The sequence below is a fragment of the Bubalus kerabau genome, chromosome 6 (assembly GCF_029407905.1).
Source record: "Bubalus kerabau isolate K-KA32 ecotype Philippines breed swamp buffalo chromosome 6, PCC_UOA_SB_1v2, whole genome shotgun sequence".
NCBI classification, from domain to species: Eukaryota; Metazoa; Chordata; class Mammalia; order Artiodactyla; family Bovidae; genus Bubalus; species Bubalus kerabau.
The window spans coordinates 14,710,562-14,734,237 of record NC_073629.1 but is presented as its reverse complement, the minus strand read 5'-3'; the positions used below and the strand labels follow the sequence as shown (position 1 = coordinate 14,734,237).

The 23,676-nt window shown below is 52.8% G+C and overlaps 3 protein-coding genes across 10 annotated transcripts; 1 reads left to right on the top strand and 2 right to left on the bottom strand.

The window, feature by feature from the left end:
* Position 1: 1 nt before the first annotated feature.
* METTL25B (methyltransferase like 25B) lies at positions 2-7,274 on the top strand. 7 transcript variants are annotated; one of them, XM_055583941.1, is made up of 8 exons: positions 11-633; positions 3,188-3,312; positions 3,464-3,656; positions 4,128-4,190; positions 4,441-4,584; positions 5,034-5,518; positions 6,300-6,484; positions 6,918-7,265. In XM_055583941.1, exons 1-8 carry the CDS (start codon positions 523-525, stop codon positions 7,037-7,039), a joined length of 1,428 nt encoding a protein of 475 aa, XP_055439916.1. In that variant the 5' UTR covers positions 11-522; the 3' UTR covers positions 7,040-7,265. The 7 variants fall into 7 exon arrangements, with proteins under 7 accessions (XP_055439922.1, XP_055439916.1, XP_055439920.1 ...); XM_055583945.1 differs by having other exon boundaries at positions 497-633; positions 3,549-3,656; XM_055583944.1 differs by having other exon boundaries at positions 497-633; positions 3,504-3,656.
* Positions 7,275-7,561: 287 nt separating this feature from the next.
* On the bottom strand, positions 7,562-12,697 carry MRPL24 (mitochondrial ribosomal protein L24). Of its 2 annotated transcripts, none has more exons than XM_055583952.1 (6): positions 12,553-12,697; positions 8,769-9,012; positions 8,593-8,688; positions 8,263-8,366; positions 7,894-8,024; positions 7,562-7,799 (listed from the first exon to the last, which is right to left on the bottom strand). In XM_055583952.1, exons 2-6 carry the CDS (start codon positions 8,949-8,951, stop codon positions 7,663-7,665), a joined length of 651 nt encoding a protein of 216 aa, XP_055439927.1. In that variant the 5' UTR covers positions 8,952-9,012; positions 12,553-12,697; the 3' UTR covers positions 7,562-7,662. The 2 variants fall into 2 exon arrangements, with proteins under 2 accessions (XP_055439927.1, XP_055439928.1); XM_055583953.1 differs by lacking the exon at positions 12,553-12,697 and adding an exon at positions 12,493-12,551.
* Positions 12,698-13,823: 1,126 nt separating this feature from the next.
* HDGF (heparin binding growth factor) lies at positions 13,824-23,353 on the bottom strand. Its single transcript, XM_055583950.1, has 6 exons — positions 23,218-23,353; positions 17,052-17,128; positions 16,778-16,916; positions 15,898-16,083; positions 15,395-15,618; positions 13,824-15,203 (listed from the first exon to the last, which is right to left on the bottom strand). Exons 1-6 carry the CDS (start codon positions 23,302-23,304, stop codon positions 15,197-15,199), a joined length of 720 nt encoding a protein of 239 aa, XP_055439925.1. The 5' UTR covers positions 23,305-23,353; the 3' UTR covers positions 13,824-15,196.
* Positions 23,354-23,676: the final 323 nt, after the last annotated feature.

The following is a 23,676-nucleotide window of genomic DNA, read 5'->3' as shown; positions in this document are numbered from 1 at the left end:
GCGGCGGCGGGGGCGGTGTGGGTGGGGGCGGGGGCGGGACGCGCTCCCCGGCCCCTCTAGCCCCGTGGAGGTACAACTCGAAGGTGTGGGGAAGCCGCGACAAACGAGAACTGAAACGCGCGGGACACCCCCCGGCCTCACTTCCGGAGAGGAGAGAAGTGTACGGGAAGGGGCGGGATCTGGAGGCGAGACCTGGGACTTGGCCCGCCTCTATTCGTGAGCTGGGCACTGCGCGACGCCACTGTGGCGTCACTGCGCTAGCACCCCCGCCCCGCTAGTCTCAGACGTAGACACCTTGGCGCTGTGGGACGTCGCGACCTGTGACGTCAGGAGTGCGCCTGAAGTCTTCACCCCCAGCCTGGAATCCCGGAAAGGCAACATCGGGGACCGGATTCCGAACACTTTTTCTTCTGAGACCACCTGAAGTGTTGAGCCCAGCCCGGGTCCCGGACCCGTGTGGTCCTGACCCTGGTTCTCTCCTCATTGCTTTCTCGCTCCCCGATCCACCGTCTGGGCCCCGGAATGCCCGGGGTCTCCGCCCGGCATCTCTCTCATGAAGAGAGGAGACAGCTAGCGGTGAACCTCACCCGGGTCGTGACGCTCTACCGTTCCATCCTGGACGCCTACATCATCGTGAGGCCACAGGGATGTGGGTGGGGTGCTCCTGCTTGTGTGATTGGCTACCTAGCCACGACTAGGGGAGAATCTGGAGAGTTAGCGTCTGATCTTTTTTTCTAATAGTTTTTTTTCAGTCTTTTGTCTGTACAAGAAAGGGTTAAAGCTGGGGCAAAACCCCCGATTCTTTTTTTTTTTTTTCCTGATGACCTAAATATTAATATTTCTAGCATCTAGGTTGTTTTTCTAATCTCCTCGTGTCCAGAGTAATAAAGCGCATGGGCATTTGAGCCATGCTGCTGCGGCAATGTTGAACTATCCCAGGAACGTGTGAGGTGTTTTCAAGAACACACATGTTCGTTCATTCAGGTTTTGAATAAATTCCTGTTTTGCCGTGTAACGGACAATTCTAACTTTGAAGTTAACAGAGTCGGACTAGAATCCCGCCTTCCCTATCCTGTTAACATCAGGCATAAAAATTCCTCCTAGCCCCAGATCCTCAGCTGTAAAATGGATCCCATTTTGAAGGATCATTGTGAAGAATAAATGAGATGATGTATAAATGCCACCAGCATCCACGGAATTATTCATTTCCCAAACCCAGAAGCCATCCTTGATTCAGCTCTTTCAACAAGTCTGTTGATTCAGCCTCCAGAATAGACACCAAATTCACCCATATGTCTCCACTAACACTGCTACCAGCCTAGGCCAAGCCAACATCACCTCTCTTCTGGACTACTTCCTAACTCATTTCTGTATTTGCTTCCTCCCTTCCATACCCATTTCTTCACAAAACAGGCAGACTGTTCTAAGAATGTAAATCTGATCGTGACATTTCTTGTTTTCTAGGTACTCTGGGATTTCTCAGGTGGTGCTAGGGGTAAAGAATTCGTCTGCCAATGCAGGAGACCCAAGAGATGTGGGTTCAATTCCTGGGTTGACAAGATCCCCTGGAGTAGGAAATGGCAACCCACTCCAGTATTCTTGCCTGGATCCTAATTATAGGTAATGGTAACTACCATTACCTATAAAACCCTACAAGCTCCCTTTTAAACCTGATCACATTTCATTCTCTCCCACATTCACTATACTACATCTACACTGGCTTGATCAGGGCCTTTGCACTTACTGATCTTCCTGGAATGTTTTTTCTCAACAGAAAGGCAATTGAGTAGGGTGGTTAAGGGCAAAACTCTAGGGTTGAATTGGTTTCATATTCCAGCTGTACTACTTACTAGCTTCTTGACTTGGACAGATTAATGAAATGCATTAACATATATAAAATGTTTCAGACAGTATCTGGCATATTAAAGTATTCTGTATTTGCTACTACCTGAATTTTTAAAAGTTGAGATAGAATTGACATGTAACATTTTAGTTTCAGGTGTGTAATGTAATTATTCCTATTTGTATATATTATGAAATAATTGTTGTTCAGTAGCTAAGTTGTGTCTGACTCTGTGTGACCCCATGGACTCCAACACACCAGGCTTTCCTGTCCACCACTGTCTCCCAGAGTTTGTTCAAATTCATGTCCATTGAATGAATTCATGTCCACTGAATCAGTGATGCTATCTAACCATCTCTTGCATCAGTTAATATCCATCGCTGTACATAGTTAATTTTTTTCTTACGATGAGAACTTTTAAGATCTACTGTCAGCAACTTTCAGACATACAATATAGTAGTATTTACAAAAGTCACCATACTATACATCTCCATGACATTTACATTGTAACTGGAGGTTTGTACTTTTTGACCCTCCTCACCTATTTTACTTACCCCCGCCCCTGCCTCTGGGCAACCAAGGCATGCAGTGTTGCACATGTGCTGTATTACCCTAAGAGTACACTCTCAAACTCTCCATTATGTTACTGTCTCATTAGTGTTTTATTGTCTATGTAGCTCTTGATGTTACTTGAAATAATTTCTTTAAATGTAAACTCTGCAAGAGCAGGGATCTTGTCTGTCTGTCTTGTTGTTTGTATCCCCTGAGCTTAGGATAGAACTTGATGCCTAAGCAAAGCTCCAGAATTTGTGTTTAACAAATAAATGAATAAAAATACATTCTGGCAGGGAATCCCTGGTGGTCCAGTGGTTAGGACTTGGCGTTTTCACTGCAGAGAGCCCAGGTTCAGCCCTTGGTCAGGGAACTAGGATCCCACATGTCACATGTGATGACCAAAAATAAAAACAAACATTTTGGCATATATAATGTCTGGCGTCTGTGGTGTCTGGCACGTGTAATAGTAGGTTACTAGATGGTAACATACTGATAGTGTGTGTTAGTCACTGCTGTGTTAAGGAGGCAGGTGCAAAGCCACCACACATGCCCTTAAGTTCAGCTGAGTGGCGGACACACATATAAACAAGAGGGACTTTGCTAAAAGGAGAAGTGTGTCCAGAATGCAATTTGGGCTCAGGAAGGAGGGGAAGGCTAGAGCAGACTTCAGAGTAGTGACTCCGATGAGGAGAGGTTCCTGCTAGTCGCAGCTGGTGGCCGTGTGTGGTGTGGGTAGGGAAGAATGGGAGGGGAAGTAGCCTGTTGATTGCTTCTCCCTTTCCCCTGCAGGAATTTTTCACAGACAACCTGTGGGGCACACTCCCTTGCTCATGGCAGGAAGCACTGGATGGACTGAACCCGCCACAGCTGGCCACGCTGCTGCTGGGGATGCCCAGAGAAGGGGAAGTGGCCAGGTATGGGCAAGAGGGACCCTGTGCTGGGGGACTCGGAGCTGAGCCCTGCAGGGAGCCATTGCTCAGTCTCACAGGGGCTTCCTGGGTTGTAAGCTGGCACACTCAGGATGCAATGGGACTATTCACTGGGGGCCTGGGCGGGCTATCTCAGGTACAGGTCGGTGTGGCCACTCACCCTGCTGGCCCTGAAGTCCACAGCCTATGCCCTGGCCTTTACCCGGACGCCTGGGTTTCAGACCCCCTCAGAGTTCCTGGAGAATCCCAGCCAGAGTTCCCGACTGACAGCTCCATTCCGGAAACATGTCAGGCCCAAGAAGCAGCATGAGATTCGGAGGCTGGGAGAGGTGAGGAGATGGCTGGGGTACAGGTAGTATCTGGGGGCCTTGGGGACTCCTTAAGCCTATGGGTTACAAAGGTTTGGGCACCTTTTATCACCTACAGGACCAGAGGCCCTAGAAGGTCCCTTCCTTGGCAGGTATACTATAAGCCTATCTTCATCCTTTTGCTGGGTTGACTGGTGGCTATAGTTGAATCATTGTCTTATTCTTGTTTTGATAATCTTCACAGTCTGCTGATGGCATCACAGCAGGGCTTTTGTTCTGTGGGGGCTGAATCACTGTCCTGTGAGGAGCAAAGATAGTAGCCTGAGCCTGGTGTCAGCACACCCTATTTTGGTTTCCATGTCTCTTGTCTCTTCCATGGCACCCCCTACCTGTCTTCCTCTGCCATCCTCAGCTCCTCTGCTCTCCTTATGAGTGTTTGCCCTGGGAACCAACGACCAATGGCCAGGGGGCCTTTGTTCCCTCTTCTTTCAGTTGGTGAAGAAGCTGAGTGACCTCACAGGCTGCACCCAGGTTGTGGATGTAGGCTCAGGCCAGGTGAGCCAGACCCATAATAGTCTGCTTTTGTTTTTTGTGTTTTTTTTTGTCATGGGGACAGAACAACTAGAAGGCGGGTTGTCAGGCCACGTGCCCAGAGGGGCAGGTAATAAGGAGCTCAGGAAGTAAGCTGGGCAGAATTTAAGCCTCTGGGGGCCTGGTACCCAGGTGTCCAAACCATAGATAGGGATGGGGACTATGTAGGGGACCCTGAACAGGGCTGTCTTTACCCCGCTTCTTTTGACTCCAGGGCCATCTCTCCCGCTTCATGTCCCTGGGGCTGGGGCTGATGGTAAAGAGCATTGAAGGGGATCAGAGACTGGTGGAGAGAGCCCAGCGCCTAGACCAGGAGCTCCTACAGACTCTGGAGAAAGAGGAGAAGAGGAACCCAAAGGTAGACCAGCCCTTCCTGCAGCCAGGACAATGAGACCAGGACTGACTTGGATGAAACTAGGCACCAAGGCTGAATTGTCTCTCTTAAGTGTCTCAGCTCGAGACGGTGTGTCCCTGTTTCTGCTACTTCCTTCACCAAAGCCTCATCTTAAAGGCACTTTCTAGTTAAAAAGTGCTTTCTACACCGATACATCCTCCTCACAGACACCTGTACAAAGTGGCCAATCAGGTATCAGCCTCATTACAAATGAGGAAGCTGGTACTCAGAGATGAAAAGATTTGCAGTTAGTAATGACAGACGCAGTATCTATCCCATTTCCTCTGTCCCAGTTGCTCTCCCACCTTCCTCCTTGGGAAGGAACTGAGGACAGATCCCTTCCTGTGGCCTGAGGTGGCGTATGGACAGGAAACAGGCCTCATATCTGCCTTTGTTCTGTCCTACCTCCACAGGTGGTCCAAACTGGCCCTCGTCACCCCCCACACCACGTGGTTAGGTGGGTAGACCCCACGACCCTGTGTGAGGAGCTCCTGCTTCCGCTGGAGACCTCACCTCAGAGTGGGGCCCGCCTGCTGCTGACGGGCCTCCACGCCTGTGGGGATCTGAGTGTTGCCTTGCTGAGGCACTTCTGCTGCTGCCCTGAGGTGGTGGCTCTGGCTTCAGTGGGCTGCTGCTACATGAAGTTGAGTGACCCTGGTGGTTACCCACTGAGTCAGTGGGTGGCTGGGCTGCCCGGCTATGAACTGCCCTACAGGCTTCGGGAGGGGGCCTGCCATGCCTTGGAGGAGTATGCTGAGCGGCTACAGAATGCAGGCCCCAGCCTCCGAACCCACTGCTACCGCGCGGCACTGGAGACCGTCATCCGGTGTGCCCAGCCTGAGCTCCGGCGGCCAGGCGTGCAGGGGATTCCCAGGGTCCACGAGCTCAAGATCGAAGAGTGAGGCTGGGGGACGGGGTCGGGGGGTGAGATGGGGGGCATCACCTACTCGGGGTATGATTCCCCTTCCACCCCGACTTGTTAGCGTGACCTAAAGAAAATCTAGATGTGCTGGGTTGGGGGAGGGGGTAGTGACTGAGTTCTGAGACAGCTTCAAATGTTCTTTAAAAGGCAGTTGTCACTCTTTTATCAAATTTTTGAAATGATAAAAATATGGCTAAATAATTGGACATGTGTACACGCTAAGTCGCCTTGTGTCTGACTTGTTGCAACGCTATGGACTGTAGCCCACCAGGCTCCTGTCCATGGGATTCTCCAGGCAAGAATACTGGAGTGGGTTGCCATGCCATCCTCCAGGGGATCTTCCTGACTCAGGGATCGAACCCCACATCTCTTAGTCTCCTGCATTGGCAGGCGGGTTCTTTACCATTAGCGCCACCTGGGAAGCCCAAATAATTGGTTTGTCTAAAAATAAATTTTTGGATTGATTTGCTATTGAATGGACAGTTCACAGGCAGAAAACTCTTTAAATAAAAATGCATTTTAAGGGACTTTTTTGGTGTTCCAGTGGCACTCCCAATGCAGGGGCCCCAGGTTCGATCCCTGGTCAGGAAAGTAGATCCCACATGCCACAACCAAGACCCAGCACAGCCAAATAAATATATATTTTTTTAAATGCACCTTAAGGTAGAAAAGCAGAGCTGGAATTGAATTAGAAACAGACAGTTTGAATGGAGGAGTGACTTTCTAAGCTGAGTGCTGTCTATGACTGACCCAACAGATACGTGCAGCGGGGGCTACAGCGGGTGGGGCTGGACCCCCACCTGCCACTGAATGTGGCTGCCCTTCGAGCTCACCAGGCCCAGGAGAACCGTGTGGTGGCCTTCTTCAGCCTGGCCCTGCTGCTGGCCCCACTGGTGGAGACTCTGATTCTACTGGACCGGCTGCTCTACCTTCAGGAGCAGGGTGAGGGGGGCCACACCAGGGACCCAGGGCTAGAGGGGCTAGAGCTCTAGGGGTCTCCTTCAGGTCCCCGCCCCTACACCTGCTGGGACTTGGCCCATCACCATGGTGATTCTAGGACCAATAGCTGTTTCAGCATCAGACGGGTTGGGGGGGCTGCTGTTAATGCAAATTCCTGCTGAATCTGGATGCCTGTCACCATAGGATAGGTGAAACATCCCTGAGGTGCATCTTAAGCCAGCATCCCTACAATGTGCTGAGGCTTGCCTCCTCCCAAGTCAGCATCTCGGGCACTCATGTTCCTGATGGAAAGCAGGGTTTCCTTAGATTCCCTTGGGCCTCTCCTATGTGGAGAGGAGCTATGCCTACAGGTCAGGCAGGAAGTGGGTACGAGTTTGTTTCATTTCTCTCCTGAGTAGCCCTACCTTTCTCACAGGCTTCCACGCTGAGCTCCTACCCATCTTCAGTCCCGAACTCTCTCCAAGAAACCTGGTTCTGGTGGCCACCAAAGGACCTCTGGGTGAGGCCTTCTCTCTTCTGGAGACTGAAGACAGCTGACGCAGCCACGGGAAGGGCGCATCTCAGACCCCATCTGAAACTGCCAGGCACCACGCTGGGAGGCAGTCTTTGCCTCCTCAGCCAGAGAACCAGCATCCTGCATCCTCCCTGGCATCTGGGTTCCCTACAAACCAGCGTCATACCCTTTCTCTCCCTGTATATGTTATATAATATTATGCAGAAGTTTATTTTCAATTTACTAAAAAATTGAAATCTTTACTTGTCTACCATTTCTATTAGGTATAAAGGACAGACCAGCACCCTCCCTACTGAATTCTGCTGAGGTTCTAATTTAGGTCTCATACTCCCAGTCCCCGCAGTCTTCCTAACAGGCAGCGCCCTGTTATTCAGAGGTCTCTGTGAGGGGAAGCTCTCTCCCTTCAACCTCCATCTGAGAAATCTGCAGGCCCTGCCCCGTGGGAGGACCCCCTTAAGGTTGTTAACTTCCATCCAGGTTTTGTCCTAACATCAGGACAGATGCTCCCTCCCTCAGCCCCTGAAACAGGGGTCAGGGTGCAAGTCTTACCAGAAGACAGAGGACCCAAGGCTCTTTATTAGCATCTGAAGAAGAGGTTGCCGCAAGCTTCAAGGCTAAGACGAGGAGAGAAGTGGCACCCCCAGACTCAATACCAATAGACTTTCTTGTGTCTCCGAGTCTCCTGGATCCCCATCGCCTCCATCACCTCCTCCTCCAATGTCTTTAGACGAGGCACATAGGTTTTTTCTAGAGCATCTTCCACTGATGTGTCTTTGGGGCCATCTATTGAACCAGAGGAAGGAAGACGGGTGGGAGGGCTTCTTAACATCTCTTACTCCCACTCCCACTTTTGTTCCTGCCCCTCACCCAGCCTCACCAATCCATGTTTCAGGGACGATGCCATCAGCTCTGGGAACATCAGGTTTTGGGATGATCCTTCCTGATCTTGTGGACACTCGTACTCGCTCTCCTGCCTCGGTGAATCTCCACTCCACTTCAGTGGGTTTCCTAGTAGATAGAAGAAGTGAGACCTCCAGGGAGCAGGTCTCCCTGCTATCTTCCAGCCCCAAAATCACCATCTTATTTCTCTGCTACCCCTGGGTTGGGGCTTCCTACAGGACATGTCCATGAGATGGCCCCTCTCAATTTCCAGCACATCCAACCCACCATTCCCTTTGGATAAATATGGTCAACAACCTTCCAACAGAAGGCAGGAAACCCTCTGACCAGAGCCCCTTAGGCTTGCCTGTCCATAGGATCCACGAGTTTGACTTGGTTGTGGAGCAACGGTGCTTCGCTGGGGACCATGGTTCCCCGGAAATCCACAGTCTTGCCAACATAGCGGTAATGCTGTCCAAAAGAAGCGGGGAGGGTGGCTATCAGAAACCAAGGGGGGTGAAGGTGGCTTGTCTACCGCAACTCAGAGCATTCAGTCCACGCTGAACAGTGAAAGGTTCGGAGGTTCAGCTGTCGCACCATCCCCTCAGCCAGCCTCCTTCCTCCCTGTGCCGCTCTTCATAGACAGGGACGGATGGCACAGGCTTCCTGAGCATCATCACCCTCACTCTTTACTTACTGTATTCAGTCCCTCGACAACCACCCAGTTTCGCTGCCGGATAACTTGAACCACTTTGCCTTGCTTCCCGGCATCCTTGCCTTCTAGGATCTCTACCTGTGGGAAGATAGCGAGGGTCAGGGAAGGCGATCCTTGCCCGGGAGCACTCCACCACCCAACCTGTCTGAAACTCTCACCCTGTCCCCACAGAACAGATGCCAGTCTTCCTCAGGGATGGGTTCCACAGCCACCCGGCGCCGCCTGGTCCCTGGAGGGTTCTTCTTCTTATCTGCCAATGAGCCTGGGCGGCTCATCCCATAGCGGTAGTTGGGAGGCAGGGTGACCTTAGATGCCAAGGCCAGCAGAGCAGAGAGCCGCATGGCTGGAAGCTGTGAGAAGTCCCCTGGCCAGCGAAAGACCCAGAAATCTTCCTAGTCAGCTCTGAGGTAGACAGAAACAAGAGGGCAAAGAAACAAGAGAAGAAACATCTTTTTAAGCACCTACTCCATGGCTCAATGGACTCCATCCTACTGAATCCTCATAAGATACTATCTTCATTATTACAGATGATGATATAGGCTCAGATAATTTAAGTGACTTGTCAACGGTCATAAAGTTACTATGTGGGAGAATCAGCATTCAAACCCACAGACACCTGACTTCAAAGTCCAAAAAAGTTCATTGAGGCCAGGACCATGTTATCTAGATCCATCCTGAATCTAGAAGAGCCTAGTAGGGTCTGGCACGTATTGTTTAGTTGCTCAGTTGTGTCTGGGTCTTTTGTGACCCCATGGATTGTAGCCAGCCAAGATCTTCTGTCCATGGGATTTCCCAGGTAGGAATACTGGAGTGGGTTGCCATTTCCTTCTCCAGGGGATCTTCCTGACCCAGGGATTGAACCCAAGTCTCCTGCATTGGCAAGTGGATTCTTTACCACTGAACCACCTGGGAAACCTTGGCATGTATTAGGTACTCAATAAAAAATCTTTCAATAAATACACCAACAGCAAGATGTAAAGAAAACACTGGCATAAGTCCGAAAACCAGGCAATTATAGGTTAAGACAAACAGGCAGCAGAGATAAAAACTGGAATTAAGATGTCCCCATGTGCATGCACAGTTGCTCAGTCATGTCCAAACTCTTTGCAACCCCATAGCCTGCCGGACTCCCCTGGGCCTATAAGACTTCCAATTCCTAATCTCAATCGGGAAACAATCACTTCCCCCTGAGATAGTTTCTTTTCTAAAGGAAAAAGATCCAGAGGAAGACTGTAGGATTACAGAGACCTACAATTCCAAACCAAGTATGTACTCTAAGCTTCCCAGTTCTTGAAGGAAAATGGACTAACCCAACGGGCACTTGCTACCTTCCAGTGGCCATGCTAAGTGCGTTCCTGTGTCATCTCATTTAACCCCAAGGACAACTGACGAAGGAGGTACCATTAACCTTGCTCCACAGTAAAAATGAAGCCTAATTCAAAGAACAATTAAAGTTCACTATGATGACATTAAAAGCTCTGGACTGGGTAGTCAGAGGACCTGAGATCTAGTCTCTGCTCCACCATCAACTCATTCTGTGACCCTTGTCTTCTGAGCTCAGTTCCATTATCCATAAAATTTTACAGAGCTGTTTCTGTCATTCAAGTTATTTCTAAGATTTTAACAAAGCAAGACAGAATTATGTGGATAGTACTATCCTTTCGGGGTAAATTTAAAAATACATATTCTGTCATAGGCATAAATATCTACCAGAAGGAAACAGGGACCAACTGAAGTACTTGTTTTGGGGAAGAGGAAGTTTGGGAGGGCTGTTCCTTTCCATAACTTTTGCATTTTCTAACTACATACATTTAAAAATATATATCAACTGGTTTATCTGAATACTGAGATATTGAGTCATTTTTCTTCTCTATACTTCTCAATATGGTAAACAAAAGACCTAGTACTATTTTTAATTAATGCTGGATGAAGATGTGGCCACAGGACTGGAAAAGGTCAGTTTTCATTCCAATCCCAAAGAAAGGCAATGCCAAAGAATGCTCAAACTACCGCACAACTGCACTCATCTCACACGCTAGTAAAGTAATGCTCAAAATTCTCCAAGCCAGGCTTCAGCAATACATGAACCATGAACTTCCAGATGTTCAGGCTGGTTTTAGAAGATGCAGAGGAGCCAGAGACCAAACTGCCAACATTCGTTGGATCACTGAAAAAAGCAAGCGAGTTCCAGAAAAACATCTATTTCTGCTTTATTGACTATGCCAAAGCCTTTGACTGTGTGGATCACAATAAACTGTGGAAAATTCTGAAAGAGATGGGAATACCAGACCACCTCACCTGCCTCTTGAGAAACCTGTATGCAGGTCAGGAAGCAACAGTTAGAACTGGACATGGAACAACAGACTGGTTCCAAATAGGGAAAGGAGTACATCAAGGCTGTATACTGTCACCCTGCTTATTTAACTTATATGCAGAGTACATCATGAGAAACGCTGGGCTGGATGAAGCACAAGCTAGAATCAAGATTGCTGGGAGAAATATCAATAATCTCAGGTATGCAGATGACACCACCCTTATCGCAGAAAGTGAAGAACTAAAGAGCCTCTTGATGAAAGTGAAAAGAGGAGAGTGAAAAAGTTGGCTTAAAGCTCAACATTCAGAAAACGAAGATCATGGCATCCGGTCCCATCACTTCATGGCAATTAGATGGGGAAACAGTGGAAACAGTGGCTGACTTTATTTTGGGGGGCTCCAAAATCACTGCAGATGGTGATTGCAGCCATGAAATGAAAAGACGCTTACTCCTTAGAAGGCAAGTTATGACCAACCTAGACAGCATATTAAAAAGCAGAGACATTACTTTGTCAACAAATGTCTGTCTAATCAAGGCTATGGTTTTTCCAGTGGTCATGGGAAAACTCTCATGGATGTGAGAGTTGCACTATAAAGTAAGCTGAGTGCAGAAGAATTGATGCTTTTGAACTGTGGTGTTGGAGAAGACTCTTGAGAGTGAGTCCCTTGGACTGCAAGGAGATCCAACCAGTGCATCCTAAAGGAAATCAGTCCTGGGTGTTCACTGGAAGGACTGATGTTGAAGCTGAAACTCCAATATTTTGGCCAACTGATGCGAGGAGCTGACTCATTTGAAAAGGCCCTGATGTTGGGAAAGATTGAAGGCAGGAGGAGAAGGGGACGACAGGGGATGAAATGGTTAGATGGCATAACCGACTTGATGGACATGAGTTTGAGTAAACTCCAAGAGTTGGTGATGGACAGGGAGGCCTGGTGTGCTACGGTTCATGGGGTCGCAAAGAGTTGGACACGACTGAGTGACTGAACTGAAGTTTAGGGCCTCAGTGTTCGTTCATTCAGAATCAAAAAATGCTTAGGGAGCACTACTATGTGACAGATCTACGGTTAGGAACCTTACTATTCCCGGCATTTGATCATCACACTGCTGTTTGGGGGGAGGTTGACAAGAGACGAGGAAACCAAGGCCCGGAGAGCTGATGACTTGCCCTAGTTCATACAGCTTGATAGTAGCAGCGCGAATCTCAAGACCTGAGCCTCCTGCGTTGATTGCCATAAGACGTCCCTTAACCTCAGCCGTTCTAGATCTGAAGCTCAGAGAGGCGATCCCAGAAGCTCCCCCGCCTTAGATCTTTCTCTTCTTTCTCTACCAGCCCTGGAGAGGCTGGTGACCTTCCGCAGTGGGGCTTCCATTGCACGCTCTAGGGGAACTGTTGTGTAGGTAGTGATCCCTCAGGCCCCAGCTCCAAAGGCTGCTTCCACCGCCAGTCCCATCCTAGGTGCGGGTAATGATCAGCCCCCAGCGGTCTTCAGTACCCAGCCGCTCCGAGCTTCCGATGCTTGGAGACCCCAGACGAAGCAATTGAGCCATGCCGGGGCAAAGGACCTTACCGTTCCCACCTCCCCGACCAGCTCAGAGATCCCGAAATCTCTGGTTCACGAAATCCTCACCTCAGCTTCCCGCTGATCCACTGGCCTCCGCGGGTCCTATAGGCACGTGGGACCCACGCCCCGCCCAATCCCAATCACTCAGATTTCTGGGAAATGTAGTCTAATTGTACAATGGACGCTCAACAACGAATCTAGCCTCTCTGCATGCTGGGAGTTGTAGTCCGCCGCTACGAAGCAAGAGGGAAGCAGGAAATCTGACCGGGTAGGAAATCGAGGAAGCGTAAGAGCACCGTGAAGCACGTCGGGAGTTGAAGGCAAAGTCGGATAGGCTGCGGTTGCAGGGACATTCCTGCACGTGCTCTACGTGAAGGCCGCTGGGAATTGTAGTTACCAGGGACCATGGCTCCATTTTCTACATGATTGCGGCTTCTTCAAGGCAGAGGGCCTTCCCTTCTAGTGAGACCAGTCAGTACTCTCCCCGGCCGCCCTTCTCTGCCGGAGGGGGCCAAGGCAGATGACCAAAGTGTCACAGGCTTTCTAAAAGGATAAAACCTGGCCTTTCGGTGCCAGTGGATGAACTAGTCACAAAATGTCAGACTGGAAGAAACCTCAGAGAGGATGCAATAAAACAATTCCACTTAATTCGGGAGTATTGAGAGGATTCCATGCTATGGACCGCCTCACCCTTCAACAGTTATCGGTAGCAGGCATCCCTAGCTTTGCCCTTGAGCCTCCAAGTTGTTTCTACAACCAGACCCAACCCTCTCTTTCTTGGCAATTGTGAACCTACTTCTTGTGCATACTTAAAAAGAACTTTCCCAGGTGCTTAGGGGGAAGCTATGTTAAACTGGCTGGGCAGAACCAGAGTACTAGGTGCAGTATTCTGTGACTTTGCCCTCATGTGGAAATTTCGCTGTTGTTCAGTGTCTCAGTCATGTATGACTCTGCGACCCCCATGGACTGTAGCACCCCAGGATCCTTTATCCTCCACTTTCTCCCAGAGTTTGCTCAAACACACGTTCATTGAGTCAATGATGCTACCTGACCGTCTCATACTCTGCAGTGCCCTTTTCCTTTTGCCTTCAATCTTTCCCAGCATCAGGGTCTTTTCCAATGAATATTCAGGGTTGATGATTGACTGGTTTGATCTCCAGACTCCTAAGAGTGAAATTCTATGTGGAATTGTAGGTATTTCAACAGACTGAGAATGGAGGAAGCTGGCACACCTTACCTGAATCTGAGAACTGAATTTGGAAATCATTTGTAGTCTCTTTCCCCACTCCCCTGCACCATCGGTTAACCAACACACCTCCAAAGAATCAGTCAAAATCCAATGTAGTAATCAATGGGTTTTATTTTCCTAGAACTGAAATCATCTACGGTTTTCAGAGCTAAACTTCCAAAGCTACAGTCAGCAATTTTTCATCAGAGCCCAAGGGAGAGGGGCAAGGGTGAAAGAGACAAGAAACCGAAGAGGCAAATAGACCACTAGAAAGAGGTTGGGAGAGGGCGATTATTTCCCTCTGGCCTCTCAGTGGGTTACAAATCGGATCTGGTGACAACACTGAGTGGACCAGGTGGGGGGTATGTGGATGGAAATGACATCAGCAGGAACACCAAAGCTCCAACTACAACAAAAGTCATCAAGCCCCAAACAGAAGGGGAGCCTCCCAGTGCACCTCAGAAATGGGGGCAAGAGTGGGGGGCACACAAAGGGATGGGGGAGTTCTTTAAAATTTTTTTTTGTAATTTTCTTTTATTAAAAACATTTCCTAAAAAATGTGTCTTTTCCTTTATGTCTGGGTGACGTGTGTGACTGTAGGCTGGCCTTGAGCACTGGGAGAAGAGGGAAAAGGGTAGCTAAGGGTCTCCCCAGGGCATCCCATCTCTGGCCTGAGACCTAAAAGGGGATGGATACTCCTCAACACTCCCACCCAAGCTGGGTGAAGTCAGCCCTTCAGATCTCAGGTCCTTGACCCAAAGAACTTGGAAGACCCCAAATCTTTTGATGATAAACTGTAACTCCCATAACACCTGGGGTCTGCATAAGTGAGACAATTGTGCATTGTCAATCATCAAGGATTTATGGAAGGGAGCGCCTCTCCCCCTCCTCGCGCCCCCCCCACCCCCTACCCCAGCTGTCCCACTTTCCCTGAATCCAGGCAGCTGGGATAATAGGTGTGGGAGGAAGGGACAGGAGCTCAGGGAGATGTCATCCTCTTACCCATCCCCCCACCCCAATTTGAAGTTTGCCCCTCCCAGACCCCAGAAGCCCACCCTGCTATTCATTCTCCATCCCTTCCATTCATAGCCCTGATCCCAGCCAACCTAGACATCTAGAATGCCCGGGGAAGGGGGCGAGGGGTGTCAGGAAATGGAAATAGCCAGTCCAGGCCCTAACAAGTACACTGGGAAACAACTCCAGGCAGGGAGGGACACAATGGCCTCAGCTCATCCCACAGAGCAGAAGACATGGACCTGACTCAGGTCACAGGTGTGTGGGGACACGGAGGTGAGGGCCACGTGGCCTGCCCCATCGGGGTCAATCTCCAGGGTCTGAGCTCAGAAGGGGAGAGTGAGTGGGAAAAGGAGAGTGGGTTGGTGTGGGGAAGGGGTTCCCAGTTTGGAGGCCATGGCCAGTTTCCCCAGTAGCACCCAGACAGCAGCAGGAACGGGGCGGGGGCTCCTCTTGAAACATTGGTGGCTACAGGCTGCGGGGGAGGGTTGGAGGGGAGAAGGGTTAATGGTGTGGCCTTGGCCTGGCCAGGCCCCAGCCAGTGCCGTTCTCCTGGGAGAGCCCCCCTGCCTCCCGAGAGGCTGACTGCTGCAGGCCCTCCTCCTCCTCTCAGCAGAGGGCCCAGCCCTCCCAGCCCAACTGCCAAGGGGCAGGGGGCTCACTCACCTCTCGTGATCTCTCAGGCCCAGGGCCTCGGCATCTTCCTTGGCAGCCTCTTCCTCTTCTTCCTCCTCTTCTTCCTCCTGAGGAGGCCCCCGGCCAGAGCCGGGCTCAGACGGGGTACTGTTCTTCTCCGCCTCCACAGGAAGGGGCCTCTCACCCTCCAAGGTGGCCCCCTCTTTCTCCTCCCCTTCAGGGTCTTCTGCTTCCTTGGGGCGTTTGGGGGAGTCCTGCGGCGGTTGGGCAGAGATGAGGCACAGCTGAGGTGGGACGGGGAGAATGCCCGCCTCCCCCTGCTTTCCCCAGAGGCTCCTTCCTGGGCAGACCAGCGCTCTTCCAGCCCTCTGCCAGCTCAGCTGTCTCCTGCGGCCCATCTTCTCAGGAGAGACCCCCCCCCCGCCAAGACTAGGGGCTGAGCCTCTCAGACTGGACACTCCCTGAAAAAGTAGTAACTTCTCTCCTCAAGACTAGGAGCCCTGCTTCTGGGAGCCCAGGCAGGGGGCAGTTACCTCCAGTAGGTCCCCCGCTCTCCTCTTCAGCGCTCCCTTCTCATTCTTCTCCTTGGTTGGCTCGTCAATGACTAGCTTCCCTTCCTCATCACTGCTTCCCTCGGCATTCCCCTTCTTGTCGCCATCACCCTCAGTGGCTTCGGGCTCCGGTTCGGGCTCTTCCACACAGCTCTTTTTCTGGGAGGACTGCGGTGGAGACAGTGGAGGCTGAGTGGCACCAGCGGCTGCCATGCAGGGCCCCCTCCCCAGATCCCTCCCTCGGCCACTCACTCCTTCCTTTGCCCGCCTCTCCCCCGCCCCCACCCAGGTGCCCAGTCTCACAAGTGATTTGAGACCCACCTCTGTCGGATTAGCCCCGGGGTAAACCCACTGGCCGGGCAGGCAGGGCTCTGTGCAGGAGGGGGGAGGGCTGGAGCAGGAGGCAAAACCTCGGGTCAACTTCTCCCAAAGGGAGCTGGGACCCTTTCCCCGCCAACCCCCGCCCCCCACCCTCCCGCCTCATCCTGCCCGGCTCACGAGCACCTCCTCCTGGAAGCCTTTGTGGAAAGAGTTGAGGCCACATCTTCTATTCACTCTGGGCCCGCCAAAGGCCTGCCCCCACTTACCGCCTCAGTCCTGTTCTTGCCCCTCCCAGGCACTGTCTAACAAGTGGCCCCTCACCACAGCTACATCGCACACCCAGAGCCCCATGCCCTCTTGCAGGAAGCCCCCCACCCCTCACCCCATGAGCTCCTACTCTGAAAGCCCTGGTGTTGGTTTCTGAGCCCCACCCTGTTCATGAAGACTAAGCACCACAGGTGGGCCCTGTGCGATCACACCTATGGCCACACCTGCTTTCCAAAGTTGGGGGGTTGGTCTCTGGGGGCAGCCGGCAGCTCACCTGGTAGCCAGAAGCCTTGACGGTGGGGTTGTTCTCGATCTCCCACAGCCCCTCGCTGAACCCTTTCCTCTTGTTGGGCTTGCCAAACTTCTCCTTGGACTCCTCGTAAGGGAAGAGGTCTTTGGGGCCCAGGAATGCCCTGGTGAGAGATGGGAGACTGTGCTCTCGAGCCCCTCACTGCATCTGAGCTGCGCAGCCCCACAGGCGAGGGGTGCTGGCACCACCGCTCTTCCCCCCAGCCGGCCCTCCCTCCCACTTCTGCCCCCTCACTCACGTCTCGTGGGTCCCGAAAAAAAAGACTTGGTATTTGTTGGCTGTTGATTTCACGGCAGCCTCCGGCATCTCGTCAATCTGAGAGCAAAATGAGGAAAGGGAGCATGAGCTGGAGCCCTAAGGTCATGAACTGGAGGCCAGAGGACAAGTGCTGTGGGGCTGACCTCTAAGGCACACACGTGGAAAATCAGACTGAGAGGGACCCAGCAGTTCACCAAGGGGGTTTCTAAACCATTTTTAGCAGTAGGACTTCGTTCAAAGGAAGTCAGACATAAAAGCCCAGCAGAAATCCTCCCTCTCCTTCACAAACCAAACAGCATCCCTAAACAGATCCCGTCCACAAGGCTCCATGTCTCCGCCATCACCCTGGCGGGTCCACCCACTGCCACGCCTCTTGCCTGCACTGAAACCACAGCCTCCATTCTTGCCTCACTACAACCCATTCTCCAAGCTGCCACCAGGGGTAGCCTTTCCAAGTGCGGGTCTGAGCATTCTTTCTCCCTGCTAGTGGCTTTTCAGGATTCTAGGGACCACCCATTCACCATTATCTATAATGTCAAGGTCTGAATTCCAGTGCTGCCACTAATATTTGTATGACCTTGGGCAAACCTCAGTTTCCTCATCTGTAAAATGGACAGTGTCACAGTCCAAGGGTTGTAAGGCTTAAATGACCATAATGTGGTCCATCCCACATATATGTTCGCTATTGTCGTCTTCTCCCAGTACACTGTCTTTCTGCGCTCTGCTCCAGCCACACTGATCTCAGTCTTCTATATTCACTAACTCCTGATCAGCCTTCCGACCTCAGGCCCATCATCACTTCCTCCAGAAAGCTTCCCCACCTCTCCCAATCTGATCGGTTTCCCAGATAAAACTCTCAGCACGTCTCCTTCACAGTGCTTTTTACAATTCCAATATTAATGTCTATGTTGACTATACCTTCCCCAAGATCAGAGAAGTCTGTTTATAGGTCCAGCACACCACCTAGCACACAGTGGGTACACAATAGAGTCACTGGATGACTATGAAACAGACTGCTCTGACTGCAAGTGAAGAGGTGAGGCCAAGGGGCTGCCTATTTAGTATTACCCAGCAGTAGCAGCTCCCCCAAAGAATTTTGGGGAACTCTTTTTGAAAGTCACATGACATACACTCTCATTTTACAGACAAGGAAACTGAAGCTCAGAAAAGTGATTTTCCCAAAATGACAGGACAAGTTAGAGAGGGCCAGATGTCAGAAACAGCTCCTGACTTGATTCTCTGCCTCAAATGTCCCTAGCGGGTGAGGGACGCTGTGATGGAGAAGGAGCAGAGGTCTGAGGCCAGGGAAATAGTGAGATGCAGCTTCTCCCGGATCAGGCCCTAGAAGCCCAGGCCAAGCTGAGTTAGGGGAGGAGAACTACAACTCCCAGCAACACTTGCAGCAGCCCCAGTGGCCTGGCTTCCCGCCGGACAGAGGCCAGGTGGCCATGTTGACTGGGGCCCCAGGCGCAGATAGGAAAGAGAGACAGGCCAAAGCAGTGATTAAACACACACAGAGAGTAGAACAGTGTGTCTGACTAGGGACCTGGGAGACAGGGAGGCTGGAAATAAGCTGACACACACCCAGGGGAGGGGGCAAGAATCTGAGGGGCATCTTGCTCCAGACATGGAGTCTTCAGGCTCCTGAGCACCTCCCCCCTTGCCCTGTGGCCTCTGGGGACAGAGGTCCAGCCCCTCCTCCCCAGGAACGCCCAGCACAAACTGCACCCTCCCCACCACCCAGAGACACGGGTGTGAGAGCAGGGGGTGGAAAGGCATGCTGTCCCCCCACCCCAGCTCAATCCCCATCGCCATGACAACCCAACCCCGCCCCCAGGGCCACTCAGCAACCAGGAATGTGACTGCTCCCCCCCCCCCCCCCCCGCAGGCCCTCTCTCCAGATTAGGGAGGAGGGGACACTAACTCACACCCCACCCCCAAGCCTGGAGTCTGGCACCTGGGTCCCTGGCTGTGCCTGAAACCCCAGCCAGGGCTGAGGGCCGGGCCCTGCTCAGGAAGCCAGAGCTGGGGTGTGGGCGGAGGAGGAGCCGCCTCCACCAGGACACCTGGGTCCTGTTGCCAGCTAGTTCCCCACCCTCCTCTCAGAGGGGGGAACAAAAAATAAAATGAGAGGCTCCAGGGCTCAGAAATCCCAGGAGACAGGCAGGCATAAGACAATAATAGCAGAAGCCCTTTCCTAGGCCTCTTTCGGTGGATCTTTGTGCATCAGGAAAGAGAACTGGGGGTGGGGGGTGGGGGAGTATCTAAGGGTCCCAGTTAGGAACTCATCTGGGCTCCATGTTTTCAGTGCCACACTTGAGCCAGGCAGTAACAGGCTTGTAGGAAATGTGATGCAAGGGGAGAAACTGAGGCCCAGGAAAGGGGCTAGGGTGAGCAAAGGAGTCAGAAACAGGAAACACGCGAGAGGTGCTCTCAAGGAGCTGAGACCAGGCAAGCAGCGCTCCGACCTTCAGTCTCCTTCCCGTGGGAAACAAACTCAAAGAGAGAGGTGGCTCAACACTGTGATGGGATCCAGGAGGCCACCAGCTGCCCAGCCTCAGGGGCGGGGGAGAAACAAAAGAATGGATGGAATTAAAAATAGAACGAGACACACCAGATATACCCACCCTGCTGACTTCTAGCAAAATAAAGGGTGGGTCGAGAGGAAAGAGGGAGGCCAAGGACCTGGGCAGATGGGCATCTACCCCCAAAAGGGTAATGCCACCCCCACCCCATCTGACCTTGAGAGTAGGCACCTGTGGGGGAAGGGCCAGGAGAGCAAGTGCTTTTCACTTAATGGAATTCCCAACCCCTCACCCCAAAAAGGGGAGACATTCCTTCTCCAGTGGATCCTTCATCCTTCAAGCCACAAAGGAAATGTCTTATCTTGCATTTGGAAGTGAAAGGCGGTTCTTCATCGACAACATAGAGGATATGAGGTCTCAGGGGAGGCCTGTGCCCCCAGTACAGACATGTGTCTCCCAGGCGGTGCCTTTATATCCAGACTGTGACTCAGAACAAGTGAGTCAAGGCTAAGTGGGTCAGGGTGGGGCCAGAGAAGTGCTGGAGACCCCCCACTGCACGTCCTCCACTGGCCAACAGGGGAGGGGGCTCTGCTCCTTCCCAGCCATTTTAGGAATCCTGGCAAGTTACTTCCCCCTGGCTGGGGCTCTTCCACTCCCACACCTGCCTACTGCCTTTGCCTAGCTCCTTCAGACAGGCCGGAGCATAGGCAATCCCATCCTGCCAGAGCCCATGGACACCTTCTAAGGTCTGAAGTTCCCAGGTGAGGAGTGGTGAGAGAAAATTAAACACCTCTCCCCCAGCCTCATACCCAATCCAGGCCCAGGGGCGCCTGGCTCAGCACACCGGAAGGCAGCCCAAAAGGCTAAGCCCACACTGACTGCCAGCCAGGGTTCTGACCACCACACCCAGGGCCCAGGCCTGACCTGACCCAGGAACCGGAAAATCTGGGGCAGGAGACAGTTGGGGCCAGGAAAGTGTGGCAAGCTGGAGAGGCAGAAAAGGTGGTGCCTGGGTGTGGGGGAGGGGCAGAGAGAGAAAAGATGGGTGAGGCCCTTGGGCTGCGCAGGTTTTCTGGGACTGTGAAACAGGAAGTGAAGAAAGGAGGAAGGAACAGAAGGGGAAAAATCCCTGAGTCTTGCAGGTTAATTGTTAAGTGCTTGGAGATCCCCCGGGGAAGTTAGGCAGAAGGAAGAGGAAAGGAAAAGATTAAGATGGAGTCACACCGTCCTTCCAGGCAGGTCTTGCCTACCACGTGGTCCCTCTGGCTGGACTCTGCAAGCACTGGGCTGTTTCAGTCTCACCCAGAGTCAGTCACCCTCCCCAGAAGTAGGGCCTAAGGAAGAAAAGTCCACACATTTGCCTTCACCATGGCTGAGGGCTCTGGTTGCCTATTATATGGAACAGTTAGCAAGGCTCCTCCATTCCTCCTCCATCTCAGGAAGAGCCAGAGTCTCTTCAGACTCTGCCACTCTATAGACTAAGACAGCATCCAAGGATGGTAAGGAGACCCCAATTTGTCTGCTCTTTTGGCATTCAAGCAGAATGTATTCAGAACATAACTACCTTGGGTGTACCACTCCCTCTAATTTTCATAATCAAGACCCAGAGCGCAGGCAAAGGGTGGGGTCCTATCTCTTTGGGATCCAGTCTGGTCCCCCTCCCCCAACTCTAACTTTATCTAAAGGGTCCAGCCCTCAACCGAGCAACAGACTGCCCCCTGTCCTAGAGGCCCGGGATGAAGAAGAAATAGACAGTATTCCCAGCCCCAGTGCTGCCCTTACCCCAAGGCCACCAGAAACCTGAAGGTCTTCTTCATATGGGCCAGTATGCGTCCATATGGGGCCCTCCCCTCTCTGCAGCCCTAAGGGGTCCTCTGCAACCCACATTCCAGCTGAGCCCCCTCCCCAGTCTCTGGGCTTTCTCCACCCCCAGGAGGTAAGAGCAGTAGAGACCTCGGTTCAGTTCTTGCCCTGCCCACCAGGACCTTGGCATCTGAACCAAGAAGCCAGATGGATCAAAGGTGCAGGGTAAAGTACATGAGTGTCCACACACCACACACAGACATACACACACACAGCTGACCGTGGCTGCTTGCTCACACTGCCCCCAGCCGCCACCACCACCCAAGTCCCCTAGGAGGCCTTGGAAGTTGGGAGAGCCCTGCTTCACTCTAGACTTCACTCCCACTCCAGAGGCCAGACATCTAGAAGTTTCCAGGAACAAGGAGCTCAAGGCATATGGGATTAGACACATTCCTGAGGAGAGGGTACAGAGTGAGGATCTCCTGGATTTTCTCAGGCTGGCCCCAAAGTTGGTCTGCACACTCTTAAAAGGACCCAGGGGGGCCTGGACCAACTTTCCTCAGGGCAGGGTCTGGCCCAGCTGAAGACACAGACTCACATGGAAAAGAGCAACCCACAGCCAATAACGCAGTTCTACACTTGGCCCCCTCGCCCAGAAGACTCCTTCCCTCTACTTCTCTCTGCCCTTGGATTTCACTCTATACTCGAGGGCCAAACCCAAAGGCCCTACACCATCTTTGAAATAAGTTGCCGGAGGCACTGTCCCTTGTGACACCCCCAACCTCCTCCAACGACCTCTGGCAACCTCCCATACTGTTACTTCACCTGTCTCAGTTCTAGGGGAAACACGATGAATGCTCCAGGCTGGGCTTTTGGGCCCCACCCTCCCACCTGGCCAGGTGCTGGGCGGAGGTGGTGGTGGGGCGCCTCATATTGGCGGGCTGAATCAACCACATGGCAGACTGGACCGTTCTGGCGGGAGAGGCTTAAGAAATGGGGAGGAGAAGCAACTCGGGTTCCCTCCACCTCCACTTACAGGGAGGGCAGCCTGGACTGGACTTCTCAATCCAACAAGGGCCCTGCCACCCTCAGCCCCAAGTCTGAGTTGGCAGCACACGAAACAGTATTTTTGGGGGTTGAGGAGTGAAGGGTACTAGCGGGTGATTTCCAAACCAGGCAGATTCCCTCTTCTTCCGCCCCCCACCTCCCCACAACGATTCCTCGACCCTCCCAGCTTCAGATCTCTTACGGATGCCCCAAACCAAAGTTTTGTAGAAGCGAACTCCGCCTCCGTTTATCCCTTTCTGGGCTGAGATCCTGCTTAACCATCTCATCTAGGAAGAGGCGAGTTTGAACCAGGGGTAACAATCAGTGAAGAAACTGGGGGTCTCTAAGGGGGTCCCTGAGGGGGGTAGCGGTGGCGCTTGGGGGGGTGGGAGGAGTTACACGACTGGCCCGTGCCCGTGTAGCGCGCCCGAAACCGCTGGGAGTATGGGGGCTGGGGGCGGAACTGAGCACGCGGAGCCGGGGGCCGGAAAGTGACCGGCGCTCTCGGTTCCCCACGCCGCGCACACGCCACTACGCGCGGACGCCGTGTGGCCAGGTGTTCGCCGCCGCCGCCGCCGCCGCCGCCCCACCACCCCGCCTCCACCATTATATAACTGGCGGGTGGGTTTGGAGTCGCTTGGCTAAGACTCGGGGACTCAGACGCCCCCCGCCCCCCCTCCCAATCCCTCCGCGCCGAGCGCTCGTGCCCTCCCGGGTGTTATGCAACCCAAGCCGGGAGGTGGATAGGAGGCGGCGGGCCGCGCTGCTCACCCGGGCCGGCCAGTGTGGGTAGCCCTTCATCTTGGCGAACACCAGGTCCCCGCATTTGTACTCCTTCTGCCGGTTGGATCGCGACATGGCGGGGCTCCGGGCGCCCCGGGCTCCGCGCCGGGCCGGAAAGCGCGAGCCCAAGTTTGCGCGTGCGGCGGTAGCGGCGCCGCTCCGCTCCGGCCCTCGCGCGGCCCCCGCCTCGATGGTGGCCCCCGGCCCGGGCTCCGGCGCTGCCACGGCGACTCCGCCCGCGCGCCGCACGGACGGGGCGGGCGCGGATCTGGGGCAACGCTCCGGTACGATGGGTGCGCGCTTGTGCAGTTGTTTGTGTTTGAAATTCAATTGCTCCCTCCGCTGCGCGAGGCCTCTTCCTCCACCCCCCGCCCGGTCCCCACTCCTCCCTCCTCCTTTTCCCACTCCTCCTCCTCCCCCCTCCGCGCTCCCTCCCGCGGCGGTTTG

Coding starts and splice junctions, on each gene's coding strand:
- HDGF (XM_055583950.1), bottom strand. CDS start 23,304: ATGTCGCGATCCAACCGGCAGAAGGAGTACAAATGCGGGGACCTGGTG. Junction 16,917..17,051: donor TTTTTCGGGACCCACGAGAC/GTGAGTGAGGGG, acceptor ATCTCTCACCAG/GGCATTCCTGGGCCCCAAAG. Junction 15,619..15,897: donor GAGCGGGGGACCTACTGGAG/GTAACTGCCCCC, acceptor CAACCGCCGCAG/GACTCCCCCAAACGCCCCAA.
- METTL25B (XM_055583941.1), top strand. CDS start 523: ATGCCCGGGGTCTCCGCCCGGCATCTCTCTCATGAAGAGAGGAGACAG. Junction 4,191..4,440: donor TGGATGTAGGCTCAGGCCAG/GTGAGCCAGACC, acceptor TTTTGACTCCAG/GGCCATCTCTCCCGCTTCAT. Junction 4,585..5,033: donor AGGAGAAGAGGAACCCAAAG/GTAGACCAGCCC, acceptor CTACCTCCACAG/GTGGTCCAAACTGGCCCTCG.
- MRPL24 (XM_055583952.1), bottom strand. CDS start 8,951: ATGCGGCTCTCTGCTCTGCTGGCCTTGGCATCTAAGGTCACCCTGCCT. Junction 8,367..8,592: donor TTGTCGAGGGACTGAATACA/GTAAGTAAAGAG, acceptor TCTTTTGGACAG/CATTACCGCTATGTTGGCAA. Junction 8,025..8,262: donor CTCGTGGATCCTATGGACAG/GCAAGCCTAAGG, acceptor TCTATCTACTAG/GAAACCCACTGAAGTGGAGT.